Raw genomic sequence first — 15,466 nt, 5'->3', positions numbered from 1 at the left:
TATACATTTAACATATTTGTTTTCAGTCAAAGCAATATAGTGTCCCATATTTTATACACTCACCCAAACCACAAGTGTATATTAACATCATAAACCATCCGATCAGCGAAACTCCAAAGCTGTTGAGCCACTGGCTAAAACGGCTTTAGCGGAACTAGTCGCCGTCGGGCCTCTTTTCTTTTCTTTTGATTTTTGTTTTTTTTGTTTTTTTTTTGTTTTGTTTTTTTTGGGTTGGGGGTGGGGGGAGGAACCTCGCCTGACAACATCAGTGCAATTTTAAAACCACCGACACTCCGAGGCAAACTCGCTAACCTCTCTCATCAGCCTGGTTTTAATCTTTTTCATTAGTTGGCAATTTTAGTTAATTATTTTTTAAATAACTGCAATTAGAAATAAATATTAAGAAAAATGAAATACTTACGTTGCTGCCGAAAAATGAAGCACTTAATTTTAAAGTAATCCAGTACACAGTGGCAATTTGGTGTTTCCGCGTAAGCCGATTGCCGAGGGAAAGAAATTGCATTTGAAAATGGCACTTTCTTCAAATCCAGAAGCAAGCGGCGTTTGCAATATCAGTCGCTTCATGTGAATCATGAAGAAGAAGATCGACTCCATCTCTCTCTTCCACTCTCATCTTCTCCTCCTTCCCTTCTTTCTCGCCGCATTATCCCTCACTCCCTCGCACCATCTTTCCATCACCGCCAATGCAGCTCCCACTCACACCCAAGCCGTCTTCATCCCGCAGCGTCAACTTCTCTACTACAGAGACCAGTTCGGTGACAGAGGAGAGCTCGTGACCCTCGACCCTTCTCTGGTCTTCGAGAATGATCGCATCAGGAGTGCTTACATTGCTTTACAAGCTTGGAAGCAAGCCATTCACTCTGATCCCCGAAATTTCACTGCCAATTGGGTTGGATCCAATGTCTGCAACTACACTGCTGTTTACTGTGCTCGCGCGCCGGACAATCCCAGGATCCGTACAGTTGCCGGCATTGATCTCAACCATGGCGACATTGCAGGCTACTTGCCTCGAGAGCTCGGGCTTCTGGCTGATCTTTCTCTGTTCCACATTAACTCGAACAGGTTCTGTGGTACTATTCCCCACGAGTTCCGCAAGTTGAAACTGCTCTTTGAACTGGATCTTAGTAACAACAGGTTCGCCGGCAAGTTCCCGGAGGTGGTTTTGAGTCTTCCCTCCCTCAAGTTCTTGGATCTCAGATATAATGAATTTGAAGGGACTGTACCCAAAGAACTATTCGACAAGGATCTGGATGCCATCTTTATTAATAACAACCGCTTTGCCTTCGATCTTCCTGACAATTTTGGCAACTCTCCGGTGTCGGTCATCGTCCTCGCTAACAACAGGTTCCGTGGCTGCATCCCGGCGAGCTTGGGCAATATGTCAAATCTCAACGAGATCATTCTGATGAACAATGCGTTCCGTTCGTGCTTGCCGTCCGAGATTGGGAGGCTGAAGAACTTGACGGTGTTCGATGTGAGCATTAATCAGCTGCTAGGTCCCCTGCCAGACACCATTGGAGGTATGGTCAGTCTCGAGCAGCTGAATGTAGCTTACAATTTGCTCTCTGGGAAAATTCCTGCCAGTATTTGCATGCTACCCAATCTACAGAACTTTACGTACTCTTTTAACTTCTTCACTGGCGAGCCACCGGCGTGCTTGGCTCTGCCAGCTTTTGATGACCGAAGGAATTGCTTGCCGGGGAGGCCACTGCAGAGGTCAGCAGCTCAATGTATGTCGTTCTTGTCTCGACCAGTTGACTGTAACTCGTTTAAATGTAAACCATTTGGTTCTTCGCCGTCGCCCGGGGTGGCTCCTTCACCACCTTCACAAGGTTCGCCTTCGCCATCGCCCGGGGTGGCTCCTTCACCACCTTCACAAAGTTCCCCACCGCCGTCGCCTGAAGTGGTTCCTTCACCTCCGCAAATTTTACCTTCGCCACCCGGTGTTTCACGTTCTCCCCCTGTTTATAGTCCGCAACATCCGCCTCCACCGCCGTCACCATTGTCTTCTTCACCTCCACATTCACCGGTTTACTCTCCGCCATCTCCTTCAAGCTCAATTCCACCATGGTCTTCATCACCTCCACCTTCACCAGTTTACTCTCCACCATCTCCTTCAAGCCCAACTCCACCATGGTCTTCATCACCTTCACCTTCACCAGTTTACTCTCCGCCATCTCCTTCAAGCCCAACTCCACCAGGGTCTTCTTCACCTCCATCTTCTCCAGTTTACTATCCGCCATCTCCTTCAAGCCCTAGTCCACCATTGCCTTCGTCACCTCCTTCTTCACCAGTTCACTCTCCGCCATCACCTTCAAGCCCAAGTCCACCATTGTCTTCGTCACCTCCATCTTCACCAGTTTACTCTCCGCCATCTCCTACAAGGCCAAGTCCAGGTTATTCATTGCCTCCACCGCCACCACCTAGCTATTCTCCATCAACACCGTCACCCCCACCTCCAGTTTATTCACTGCCTCCACCTTCCCCGCCTTCACCGTCGCCACCTGCAAATTCACCATCACCAACGGCTCCAACACCGCGGCTGCCTCAGCATTCCCCTCCACCTGCTCACTCATCTTCACCACCTATTTATCCCTATCTATCACCTCCTCCCCCGCCTTGTGTAGAACCACCTCCACTTGCATCCCCACCACCGTGCGAAGAGCATTCTCCACCATCTCCTCCAACAACTTACCTTCCACCATCATCTCCATTTCCTCGACCACCGCCAGAATATACATCTCCACCATCTCCCCCTGTCCAGTACAGCTCCCCCAGACCTCCTTCCCCTGTTCATTACAGTTCACCACCACCTTCCCCTGTATACAAAGGGCCCATGCCGCCTGTTGTTGGAGTTCCATACGCGTCCCCTCCCCCACCGCCCTTCTATTGATTCGTTTGAAAACTTGGCTCCTTTTGCATCACCTCTACGAGCAAAAAAAATTAGTTAGTTATATTGGCGGGCATTTCTTTTCTATTATCATATTGTACCTCGTCAACTATGCTCCCACTTTACGTGACTCTCGTCGCACGTGGAAGGAAAAAGAAAGAGAACACAAGGGTTTGTGCAGCGCCGAATCTACCGCTAGCATTGTTCTCATTTGAGTTTGATCATTTCATCAATAGCTGTAAAGAACCAGAGAAGATGTCACAGTAAAGTGAGGTAGGGGGAGAAAGTATATCCATATTGTTGAGTTATTACGAATATTCCGGTTGTGAAATGAAAAATGGCAGAGAAAATTTATGTATAGGCGTGAATTGGGGACCTCGAATTCAGTGTTGCTAAGACCCGAGCCATTTTCTGCTGAAGTTGATTGCTTGTATCATTACTTTTGTTTCTTTTCCTTTCCACTTTTATAATATATAATTAATGAAGATTTCACTTGTATTGACTTCTGGAACTGAGATAAATCCATGTTCTTATCATTGTCTCAATCAAATATTTATGCCGGGACGGGAATGCTTGTCAATTAATCCATTCACAATCTGTGAATCCATAACCGGGATGGTCCGGTGGAGGGGGAGAAAGTAAGATGCAGCTGAGAATTGGATCATTTTGTTCATCCTTAAATGTTGTATGATTCAACCTCACGATTTACTGGAAATAATCTGCTCTTCTGAATAGCTGCTGTATTGTGGTTGCGATTTTTCACTTCATTTGTATTCATGAGCATTTGGCCATTGCATTATTCATCCATACTATCTTCTTGAGCTGCTTCTAGTTCTGTGTAGGAAGTGTCATTAATTATACTGAATATTGAAGTTGGATCAAAGCCCGAAATTGTTATGGTGTTGTCCAATATTTGCTGTTTGAAATTGTCCCCAATCTTTGCCCGAGGCGACTGCCACGGGATTTAGGTCCATATTCAGATCATGGTGGGACCAGAATAGCATCCCCAGAAGCCAGAACCGTCTCCATATGGCAGCGCATCAGGGCTCAATTTTCTTCAATTAATTAATGTCGTTTGAGATTACCTTCCATGTGGGAAGCTTCATCTTGGCTTTGGGGTTTGAATGAAAATCTGTTCCTAACGTTACATATCCAATTTTAACAATGGCCATTGACAGCATCTAGATTCTATGCATGCCTGCAATGAAACTATTGGTTGGTCCCTGTATAGTTTCATTTAGCCTTTTCAGCTTTGCTTTTAGGTCACTGAAAGTAATTTCTGTCAAAACTTGAAGATGAATTTAGCAGCAACACCAATGAATAATTAGGCTTGTCATTCACTCTCAGGCGTGTTGCATAATTTGCTTAATTATTCTACAAGATTTAGTGGTTTAATTCTTCTCAAAATTTAGTGCGAGTGATTGAGAATACAGTTTCAAAAGGGCCCTACACAGTGACAAGAAGCATCTGGTTCCATAACGCTTAAAATGCATATGAAATTGACCCGATAACATCCTTTATGCATAAAATGAGAGGATCCGGATTTTTAACAAAAATTGATGGACTAGATGAGGCAATGTCCTGTCTCCTCATCACAATCAGTCTTCTGAAATTGACAACTCATGTCGGACCCATTGGAAACCTGAGTTTGAACTAATAATTCATTGCCTGCGTGGTTTATGAATTGGCGCAAAGTCTTCCAATTCATGGAAACCTCTTCATCAAGAAAAAAGTATTTATTTATGTATAGTTATATCCATTTCTATATATACAATAAATACACATGAAATTAAATTGTTCATAAATTATGGATAGCATAAAAACTTTGGACAAGGTCAATTAGTCTACATAATCTATATGTGACAAAAACTCTAGCTAATCATTATTGGGAGAATGATAATTAAGTCCCAAAACATTGAATTAATACCAGTTAAGTTTCCGATAAATTGTTTTATAAAATAAATTATAAATATCAATTCAAACATTTACAAATAAAAATTTTTGTTGCAATGTAAAAGTTACGTTTGATATTTAAATACTTATTTATAATTAAAACTCTTGAATTTATTATAATTTGGATTGATATTTTTAACTTACTTTTCAAAAAAAATTATCAAAAACTTAACTAATATTAATTTACTATTTTGGGACTTAATTATCATTCTACCAATCATTATTTATGATGTGTGACAATCTTGTCTTGCATATACAGGGAAAATGTGCATATATAAAATGCTGTTAGCACTTTAACAATTACTTTCACAAATTTATTTACATACCCCAAAGTAAGTTGGGTTAAACTCGATATCGATAATTTAATCAATATCAATGTGGCTACTATTTGCCGTAGCATTATTCTTGATGACAAAGGGAATTAAATTAAAAGTTTTTCTAAATATCTTATGTATCATTCCAATATTATAGTTGGACTCCTGAAAATTTTGGAAGACCTCAACTTTTGTTGAAAACACTAAATTTTCAAAAATTAATATCTACTCTAATTTTATAAAAATTTTGCCACTCATTCAGCATAATTTTATTGAAAGACAGCCCCTATCAGTAGGAGCTATTGAGAAGGCAGGATTTTATTTTGAGAGATTAAAAGATCACTTTTAATTATTTGTATAAAGAAGCAAATACATGTATCAATTTGCTTGCTCACTAGTCTTCTTGCAACAACTTGGATATCATTACCTTCCTTCAATTATCCATCTACTGCGTTCTGCCGTGACCTTATACTTAAAAAAAAAAAATTGTTTATACAAACACAATGTGCTGTCTCTAATTTACCATCCATTTCTCCTGATCTTGATGTTATCAATTATCATTCTCACAGCCACATATCCACAACAAGTTCTAAAAAACACCAAAATGTTAACTTTATTATTTAAAAGTCAAGATTGCAACCGAAATAATATCCCGCCGCTTGAGGGATGGTGATTTCAACGAAATGGGCCCTCCATGATGGTGTTCATGTGGCCTGTCAGGGCTTTTCCCATTCAACCTTAATGAAAATATTGATGTTTTCACCAAAACAAAAGGAGGAGGAGGAGGAGAACTTGGCTGGTTTGTTGTGGGGATGGACTGTGGTTAGCTCAATAGCATATTTTGTCATGTCATCTCATAAAGCGATGTTCATGATTTTGGAACTGTTTTCAAGCAAGACAAAGATTTCTTTGGTCTCTTTGGAAAGGAAGCGAAATTTTTCAAATTAAAAGTTTAAAACTTCCTTGATGCCCCCCTCATGAGATTTTTGAATTCCTCTTGACACCAGGGCTCTTCATATGGGAGGGTGATGAGCACTTGAAATAATTTTTTTACAATTTTTATAAATTGTAATCTCGTGGCTATCACCTCTCAAATAATTTGATTTAGACTATCCACATTCAAATACTTTTCTATTTTTAAAATTAAAAAAATTATAAAATTTAATAAACCTATTAATTATCAATATGTATAGTTTATATTTAATCAGGTCTATCCAAATTTAATATTAATTTCTTTATCATTTTTATAAATTAACCATATAAATTTATTTTGAACTGTTTTGAATTTGATAGTATAAAAAGTTAAAAGTTTTAAATCTAAACAATATAAACTAAATTTATACAGTCAATTTATAAAAATTATTTAAAAATTAACATTGAGTGTTGGACGTATCTAATTAAACATACACTGTACATATTGGTGCGCGCGCACGAACACAGAGACAGAGAGAACACATTTTTTATCATTTTCCTTTGGAATTTTTAATTATTATATTTCTTTCATGATTATTATAGATAATTTCCATATTTTAAATTTTTTATAATTTTTTTAAAAATTTAAATTGATTTTTCTACCTTTATAAGTTTATATTGGGTAAAAATAATAAATAATTTTTAAGCATATAAAATTTTAAAAATTATTAATTTTAATTCTAGGATAAGTTTTATAAGAAATATATTTTAAAATATTTTAATTATATTTTTATTGACTAAAAAACTTATTTTCATAATTTTCAAAATATTTTTGGGTTGAACCAAACCCAACTCAATGCCCAAACTACTATATCGGGTTGGGATAAAGCCCGACCTAACCCTATCAATGTATAGCCTTATTGAGTTTGAAACTGAACTAAATTGAGTTTGATATGTTTGGTTTGATTTATTTAGTTTAAATGGTTGATTTAATTTTTCTTAAAAAATATTTCAGTTTAAATGGTTTGGTTCGATTTGAAAATTACAAAACTGAAAAAATTAAATTAACCAAAATTAATTATATATATTTGTAAATATTATAATTGGTTTATATGATTAAAGATTTTTTTATTGTTACTAATATTATTTTTTAGAAATGCTAATATTATATACTAATATTAAAGAATTGGATTGGAATCCACAATGGATATAATGTAAACTCTTCAAGGTTACTCTTTATTATTGCTGTCCATGGCAATTGGTTCATTTAGTTGTGATCTTTATTTTATTGTTGCTTCTGTAGTTTTCTAACTTCTATTGGATCATTGATTTCTGTTACTGTCTTCTTATTGTCTTTTTGGTAGTTAGTGTTGTAATAAGCATGTTCATTTTTTTAGTTTTGTAATATTTCGGGCCAAATATTTAATTTAACTATTTTTTTATAATGTAAGCTTGAGTAAAGACTTTGCATCATTGGCAGCTAGCAACTTGCAAATTATAATGGATTGGTTATCTTTTGTTTTTTTTTCTTAATATTTTGTGATGATCCAATAGATTAATTATTTTTTAAGGCATTATTATTGTTATGTGATGGATTATTTTGGATTATTATGAATTTACATTAGGTAAATTGTGAATATATAAATTATATGTGGAACTCATCTATTTTTTGCTCTACACTTTTAGCTCATAGGTGTAGATTTGAATGACTGAATCTAATTAGTTTATTTTGATATATTTTTCTATGCTGTCCAATGTCCACACCGTTGTTTTTAGGAATCCCTTTTGTTTTCCTCATGATTAACTTTATATTTGTTATGTTAATTTTATAATTTTTTGAGATTTTCAAATTTCACATGATCTAATAATATCTCAATCGTTTTCTTTCCACTTTAATTGGGAGAATTTAGTGTTTTAAATTATTTTTTAATTAGTATGATTTTTTTTTTTAAGATGAGCCCAATATCTTGACAAAAATAGGTTCAAAGTGTTGAAAAAAATAAGCCAAAAGTGTTGCCAAAAACAGGCCCAATAACTGAAATCTACCAAATTGAATCATTAAACTTCAGTTCAGCTCTTTTTTTATTTTTTCAAAACTTTGATTCGGTTTGGTTTAAAAAAATTGATAAATTTTGGTTTGTCGGTATTCCTAAATCACAAGCAAACCAAACCATTATAACCAATGTTCACTCCTATATAAACCTGCTTGGCATTGACATTTGAATCCTGAACACTGAAGTTTGGTTATTAATGGATCGCCAAGTAGATAAACTTTGCAAGTAAAATTATTTTAACTTTGGTGGTTGTAATAATTAGTTATTACCATTTGATAAGTTAAAGATCTCTAAATATGAAATGACATGGAAGCCTGAGTTGGTAACTGAGAATGCCATGCGCATAGGTTTAGAAAGTTACTATAATAATATGATTCTCTATGACTCGATTTCTATATAAAAAAAAATCACAGAATTTGATCTGATTAATCGCTTGAAGAGTGTGCAGGTAATTAGCGTATTATTTGGTGGGGGTAAAAGAGGATGGACAATGCCAGCTAATTCATGTGGATTGGTGGAATCATCAATCACAGGCATTGCTGAAGGAATCAAGCAAGCAAAGAATGCCACAGCAAAGCTGAGGAATAGGATTCACTTTTGAAATGATATTTTTATTATTCAAGTTATTTTTTAAAAAATTCATTTTTTAATTTACATGGTAGTTTGATTGTTAGTTATTAAATTGTTCTCATTTTTTATATTCTTCTTGTAAATAAAATGTTGAAAGTAGAAAAAAAAAATAGCATCAACAACGAGTGAACGGTGCTTTAATATTTAAGACAGGTAAGTGGTCTGTTTTTACAAAGAAGAGGGCGCTAATTAGTTATTAACAGCGTTTTAAAAATAGCATCAACACTTAAGTAATAGTAGTAGATGATAATGATGTCAAGAAGAACGGCAAAACTGTTACTTTTGGACATAATTAATATGCTTCCTTTAAACTACACAGGGTTTACAAAATGAGTCACGTTGTTCATGATTTATTAATTACGAGTAATGAAGTAAGGTTTGTTAAAGGTTTTTTTTTTTTATATAATATAAAAAACCCTGCTTCTTTATATATATATATATATATATATAATAATGTTATATTTAGAACCATGCCCAATTTTGATGTGGTATTTAAAGTCTAAACCAATCAAAACTTACATAGGGCTTCAATTTTTTACTTGTTCCCCTTCCAATAATGTGTATCTTTGTAATAATTGTCTAGAGCAAAAAAAAAATTACAAAGAAAAGAATAATATTATACTTCGAAATTTGTTCGATGTCCCCGAGCCCAGCAAGATAAGGCCCACTTTCAAACAATGAACGGGCCCCAAAATTTGTGGCCCAAAGCAAAGCACCTCAGTTGGCAACGACAGGCTCCTCCGGTATTGGAACTTGGAAACGGATTCGGATCGGATCCCAGGAAGAATAATGGAAAAAAAAGGAGCTATTTTATTTTATTTTTGGGAGAATCATGTCTAATGATCACTTCAAAAAATTATTTAGATCAATACAAAATGAATTATTATTAAAATAAAAATCTAACTTTTTTTTTCTTAAATGAAACTTGTTAATTTTTATTGGTGAATAATTTCTTTCAATGTTTGTTAGATGTGATTCTCCTTTTATTTTTATTTTTAAAAAAAAAATCTAAAGATTCAAACCATTTTTCTTCCCCCACCAAGGTTGAACACCTACGGCGGATGATAAATAAAAGATTGGATGCAGTTAGCGAAGCGCGCATTTGGCAAGTGTTTCCCTTTTTTAATATATCCGAAATTTTAATTTAAAAATGCACCCAAAAAATTAATTTTTAGAAATATTAACTATAAACCACCAAGATAGGTTAGGTCAAGTGGAAATGATTTAATTTTTTTATATTAAAAAATTTCAAAAAGTTGAATTCGGGAGTTTATCAAAATCAAAACATGCTTAAAGAATGTTTAGAAATCAATATACTTACATATTACTCACTAACAAAGTCACAACTAAAATATACCTTCAGATTTAAATAATACTTATAGAGATGCTTACACATCACTTGCTAACAAGATCTTTATATTGATAGCAAAATTTGAATCTATAATTTAGTGAATTATAAATTAAATTCTTACTAACTAAATTAATTTCTGTTGGTGGAAATGATTTTATTCTCTTACAACAAATTTGAGAATTTGAACATTGTACAAAAAAAAGTTTGGGAGAGTTAGCCAATTAAACACCATACTATTTAAATTTGATTTGAAAATACCGAATAAAATCATTTAATTAACTGTCAATCCAAAAAAAATCAATTGGAAAAACAATACATTTTAAACATTTTAAGTAAGACATCAAATTTTAATATTTAGATCTTTAAATTTCATTTGTTAGCATAGAAGTTAACCGTCCAGACAAAACAAAACAAAGAACTCAGTTGGTCAAAAATTACATTTTAAAATTTTAAGTAAGAAAAAATTACATATAGATTTCGTGAAACAAACTTATTTAGAAATGAGTCTAGTAAAATTTAAAAATTATAATTAAATTTTTTTGAAATCTGAATGTAATTTAAAATTAAGTTGTAATGACAATAATATCTCTATTATTAATTTACAATCACTTTATTAATAACTTACAACTATAATTTTAAACTTTTATAGTTATAATGTCACATATTCAATAATTAAACAATCATATATTACAAATAAAGTTTAATATTAATTGTTTACAACTATTTCATCAGTAAGTTTAATGTTAATAGTTAATTATTGAATATATGAAGTCACAATTATAAAAAAATTGAAGTTATAATTATAAATTATTGATGAAATAGTTGTAAATTATTTGACTGATGTAATGTATATATATATATATGTCATATTTAGGGTATCATTATCTTTTTATCCTAATTTTAAATTACACTAAAATCTTAATGGACTTAATTGTAATTTTTGTGAGATTTATTAATAAATAAATTTATTTTATATAACCTATATATAATTTTTCCTTTTAATAAGACGTCAAATTTAATTAAAATGAATAATTAATGAGAGATACTCCCTATGCACTTCACACAGTCTCTATGACGCCGCCCAGTGTTTAGATGTCACGGACTTGCATTCTCATGCTAAAAACGAGTTAACGACAGCTTGCTATAAGAATCAAACCTAGATACATTTTTTATATTTGTTTTGTAATTAAATAAATTGTGATAAATGAAAACATTTTAAAAATCCATCAGATTTAAATTATAAAATTTAAATTTTTTAGCTAATCAATGAAATATTATATATTGTTTATATTTTAACTTAAATCATTAATAACAAAAAGACAAAAAACTACGAATAATTTTGTATTATTGTTTTTTGATGATAATAAGTTTACGTGAGTTTGGTCCAGGAACTCACCAAGATCATGTCTCCAAGCTCAGAGCGTTAAATGTGTAATTCTTCTAAACTTTGAATTTTGTGGGATAACTTTTTAAATATTCAATATTTGATAATGAATCTTCATAAACATTTAAATTTAATTATGTCCAAAATCTTGTTTCATTTTCTAATAAGATGAGATATGGACAAAAAAAATTATATAGAAATGACATGAAGTGAAATATATTCATTTGCATAAACTCATACGAAGTTAAGAGTGTTATAAGTGAGCGTGTGTTTTAAAATTGAAGGAGAGGTATTTTTTTCTTATCAGCAAATTGAATGAGATATACTGTTAAAGCAGTGCAGTACCATGCTTTACCAATAAAATAACGGGTCAAATAATGTCAAGAAATGCCTGAACAGATTTAAAATTTCAGAAATTTGCTATCAACATTTTAAAAGTCACAAAAAATACGTTACTTAAAATGTAGACCGAGTTTTGATCAATTTTATTTTATAAGAATAAAAAATTGTAAGAATAAGTCAAGGCCTACATTTCAAAGTCTTCACTTGCATACATTTTCTTAAAAAATTGGGAAGTGTGGGTTGAGAGTAGTATAAAATTGTCAAAGATGTTTGGTGTCAATTAATTATGTCGAGGCTTTAACTAACTTTAGCATATTAATTAATGCTATATCTATTTATTTCAAAGTTTTGCCTTTAACTAACATTGTAGTAGACTTAGTAGTAGTAATAGTAGACTAGTCATAGTACTGCTAGTATTTAATTTAATTAATTAATTAATTAATTTTGGACCGTGTTTTGTCAAACATGCCAGCCCAATATGCCTAATTAAGCTGTATTGTGGCTATTGATTAAAAGTTAAACGTCTTTTTTTCTTATTGGATTTCTTTTCTAACACCGATCGTGATTTCTAATTTCTACTAATTATCTTTTGTCAAAAAAAGATAATTTTTTTAATCACCAAAAGAGAGTAATACAAACACAACGGAAGCCAAATTAAACACTCAAAAACACCAAAAAAACTCACCAAACACAAAAAGACAAACAAAACAAAAGCAAAAAAAGCAACAGCAAAATATTAATAATATACTATAATGAAGTAAGCTTTAATTTACTATAATCATCGATCAAATATTCAAATTTACACAATTCTTCAAGCGTGTCTCGTGATGCATGGCCCTTTATCAATAATGTTCGGCAGTTTCGAGTCACACGAGCACGTTCTTTCTAAAGCTTTCATTTTTATTAGTTTTCTCTCTTCATTTTTTGGGTAAAAGATCAAATATTATAAAATAATAAAAGGTTAATTTGCAACCAAAATGTCGAAAAAATAAAAGGGGTCAAGAAGTTTCCTCCAGGCTAACTATGTTCTCTCTTTATTCAGGCCCAAAAAGAAAGATTCATCCGTTCAATTTATTAATTGTTATATTTTATATTTATTTTAAATTATACCCTACATTTTTGAAAATAAGTTATGTAAAAATTATGGTAAAAACAGATATAAGGAATTCAATTTTTTATGGTTACCTAGGCTATATTTTAATTCTAAAATGGGCCTGTTTTAACAATAAAAATGCACTCCCTCTTTTTAAAAATGTAAGACCTTTTTTTTAAAAGTTAGATGTTAAAAATAGAACATATTTTTAATATTTTAATATGTAATCATTATCTTTTTTTAAGAGTGTATCTAATGAATAAATCACTTTATATTTATTTTAGAATGAAATACCTTATTAAATAAAGATGAATATAAATAATAATATAATTTTAAAAATAAATAATTACTTTATTAGAGGTAAAATTTCATTAAAAATATTTTATATTTTTTAATAAAAGGGATATAAAGAAATTTATCAATAAAAAAATATTTGATGTTTGATATATTGAACAGTTACAGTTGCAGAAGGGGTTGTTTAATTTTTCTTTTTCCCACAATACAATGAGTAAGTTCGGCGAATTGGTGTGATTTTTTTTTTTTCGAGACATTAAGAATAAAGAGTGAACTTTTCCTAATTGAAATTAGGATACACGTAAAGGCCGATATTCGAATTAAGGTGCGAAAGTTTCACGTAGTGGTGGTTGGGCTGGAAACAACAAAAAGGAATCTAACACGCTGCTTATTCAACCGGCATTTTTCACTTTTTAAAGTTAAAAGACGAAATAAAAATAATGAAAAATATGACGTCAAGTAATGTTTTGCCACTGTATCATCCTCTAATTAAATAACTGTTCGCAGTCGGCGTCATGCACCATACCCAAAATAAGAGACCACTATAGCTGAATTCGACCATCAATATTTACAAAAGCTTAGCCAGTTTTTTTTTTTTTTTTTTTTTGCACTTAATTGATATTTAATTATATTGTACTACTTTGGAGGTTAGTGAAAAAAGAAGCATAACATGTGGGACGCCAAAGCGTGGTGGTCAAGCAATGGCGGGACAGAAATTATTCATCGTTTGTCTTGTTATCTTTTTCTTTTCTTCTTCATAGAAATGTGTCGTGCTTTTATTTTTCATCGCTTTCTCATGGATCCAAAGACACGTGGATAAATAAAGTGGAAGATGCCAACAGAAAATGTCCCTTTCCATATTCCGTTAGAGATCATCTCCCTCAATCGTGATTAAATGTCCTGCGCAAAGATTGAGACGTCTCTTTGTTTTTGAATGAAGCAAGACATTTTTTAATGAAAATAATCATATTTGAAATGCAGTGAAACACTAAATAATAAAATAGCTTCTCCCAATTGGAATAATTTCTATTGACATCACATGACATATCTTGCCGTAAATATTTAAACCTAGAGAACTTTTCAGCCTCAAGAGTGAAGCAATAAGAAACCTGGAACTTGGAAGCCTCGTTTGCTCAGAAACTCAGACACAAAACGAAGTAACGCAGAAATAATCCCAAGAAAAACTTGTTCGTAGAGTATGATTCTAGGGTTCTTGTAGCGATTGCTTGGCATTTTTCAAAGCATACGACATAGCATTTTGGCGTCTAAGCAATAAAAACGACTCAGCGTTGATTCATGCGACGATCACAATAATACAATTTTGTCGGTTCTTATTTTGTATTCCTCTCATCATTTGGGCTTGTGTTGTGTCTACTGCCTTTACACTCCTCTCTCCCTCTTGCTCAACCGCACCTCAAAGAAAGTGTACTTTTAGTTCTCTATATGGTCATATGTGCTAATTAATTCACGTCAACTGACATTACTATTATTTTAATACAACTAGCATTGTTATCTGGCTGGAATTAACCGATCAAATTAATTCATGAAAGATTAATAATGATTCTAATAATTTGAGAACTATAACGAGATAGAGATTAACACATAATATTTATCAAATTATTGCATGTGACTATTTTTAAAACAATATATGTATTATATATGTATTATATACATATAATACATTTTTGGTAATCAATTAGGCAATTAGGCAACTCTTCCTGAACTATATATGAGCAATACAAAAGCATAAAAAATATATTTAGTCAATATTAGCCCTGTTTCCAGTGTCACATGTGCAGGGGATGGAACTCGATAAATATTAAATAAGCCACTTACTTTTCTCACGGCTTGCTCCATTTTTTATTGATTATTAATTTATCATTACTAGTTACAAGTTGAAATTAAAAGGGTGTAATTACTTAAAGAAGCCTGAATTACATATTTCTTTTTATATGTATCGTAAATTTTTGATAATCCATACATATATCATTATAGTTCATATAAGTAGTGCAATTATCATTTTTCAAACTCCTAAAATAAATAGGAAACGTACCAGGTTACTATTTATATGTATATCTTTATTTAAAGCTAGTTGTTTTATCATTCAAAATTATTGAAGTTAATTTTATTATTACCAAAAAATTATTGCCGTCTCAGAATTTAAATTTTAAAATAAATCTATATAAATTTCGTAAAATTAAAATTTTAAATAAATATATTTTGTTTTC

At 32.4% G+C, this 15,466-nt stretch overlaps 1 protein-coding gene across 2 annotated transcripts; it reads left to right on the top strand.

The window, feature by feature from the left end:
* Positions 1 to 444: 444 nt before the first annotated feature.
* Positions 445 to 3,413, top strand: LOC129320729 (leucine-rich repeat extensin-like protein 4). 2 transcript variants are annotated; one of them, XM_054966310.1, is made up of 2 exons: positions 445 to 2,267; positions 2,334 to 3,413. In XM_054966310.1, the coding sequence occupies exons 1-2, from the start codon at positions 593 to 595 to the stop codon at positions 2,912 to 2,914; spliced, it is 2,256 nt and encodes a 751-aa protein (XP_054822285.1). In that variant the 5' UTR covers positions 445 to 592; the 3' UTR covers positions 2,915 to 3,413. The 2 variants fall into 2 exon arrangements, with proteins under 2 accessions (XP_054822285.1, XP_054822277.1); XM_054966302.1 differs by having other exon boundaries at positions 447 to 3,413.
* The last annotated feature ends 12,053 nt before the right edge of the window (positions 3,414 to 15,466 follow it).

Source organism: Prosopis cineraria, unplaced genomic scaffold (genome assembly GCF_029017545.1).
Source record: "Prosopis cineraria cultivar Desert tree isolate PC_DT_omini unplaced genomic scaffold, ASM2901754v1 PC1, whole genome shotgun sequence".
In the NCBI taxonomy this organism is placed as follows: Eukaryota; Viridiplantae; Streptophyta; class Magnoliopsida; order Fabales; family Fabaceae; genus Prosopis; species Prosopis cineraria.
This window is presented reverse-complemented; position numbering and strand designations above follow the sequence as displayed.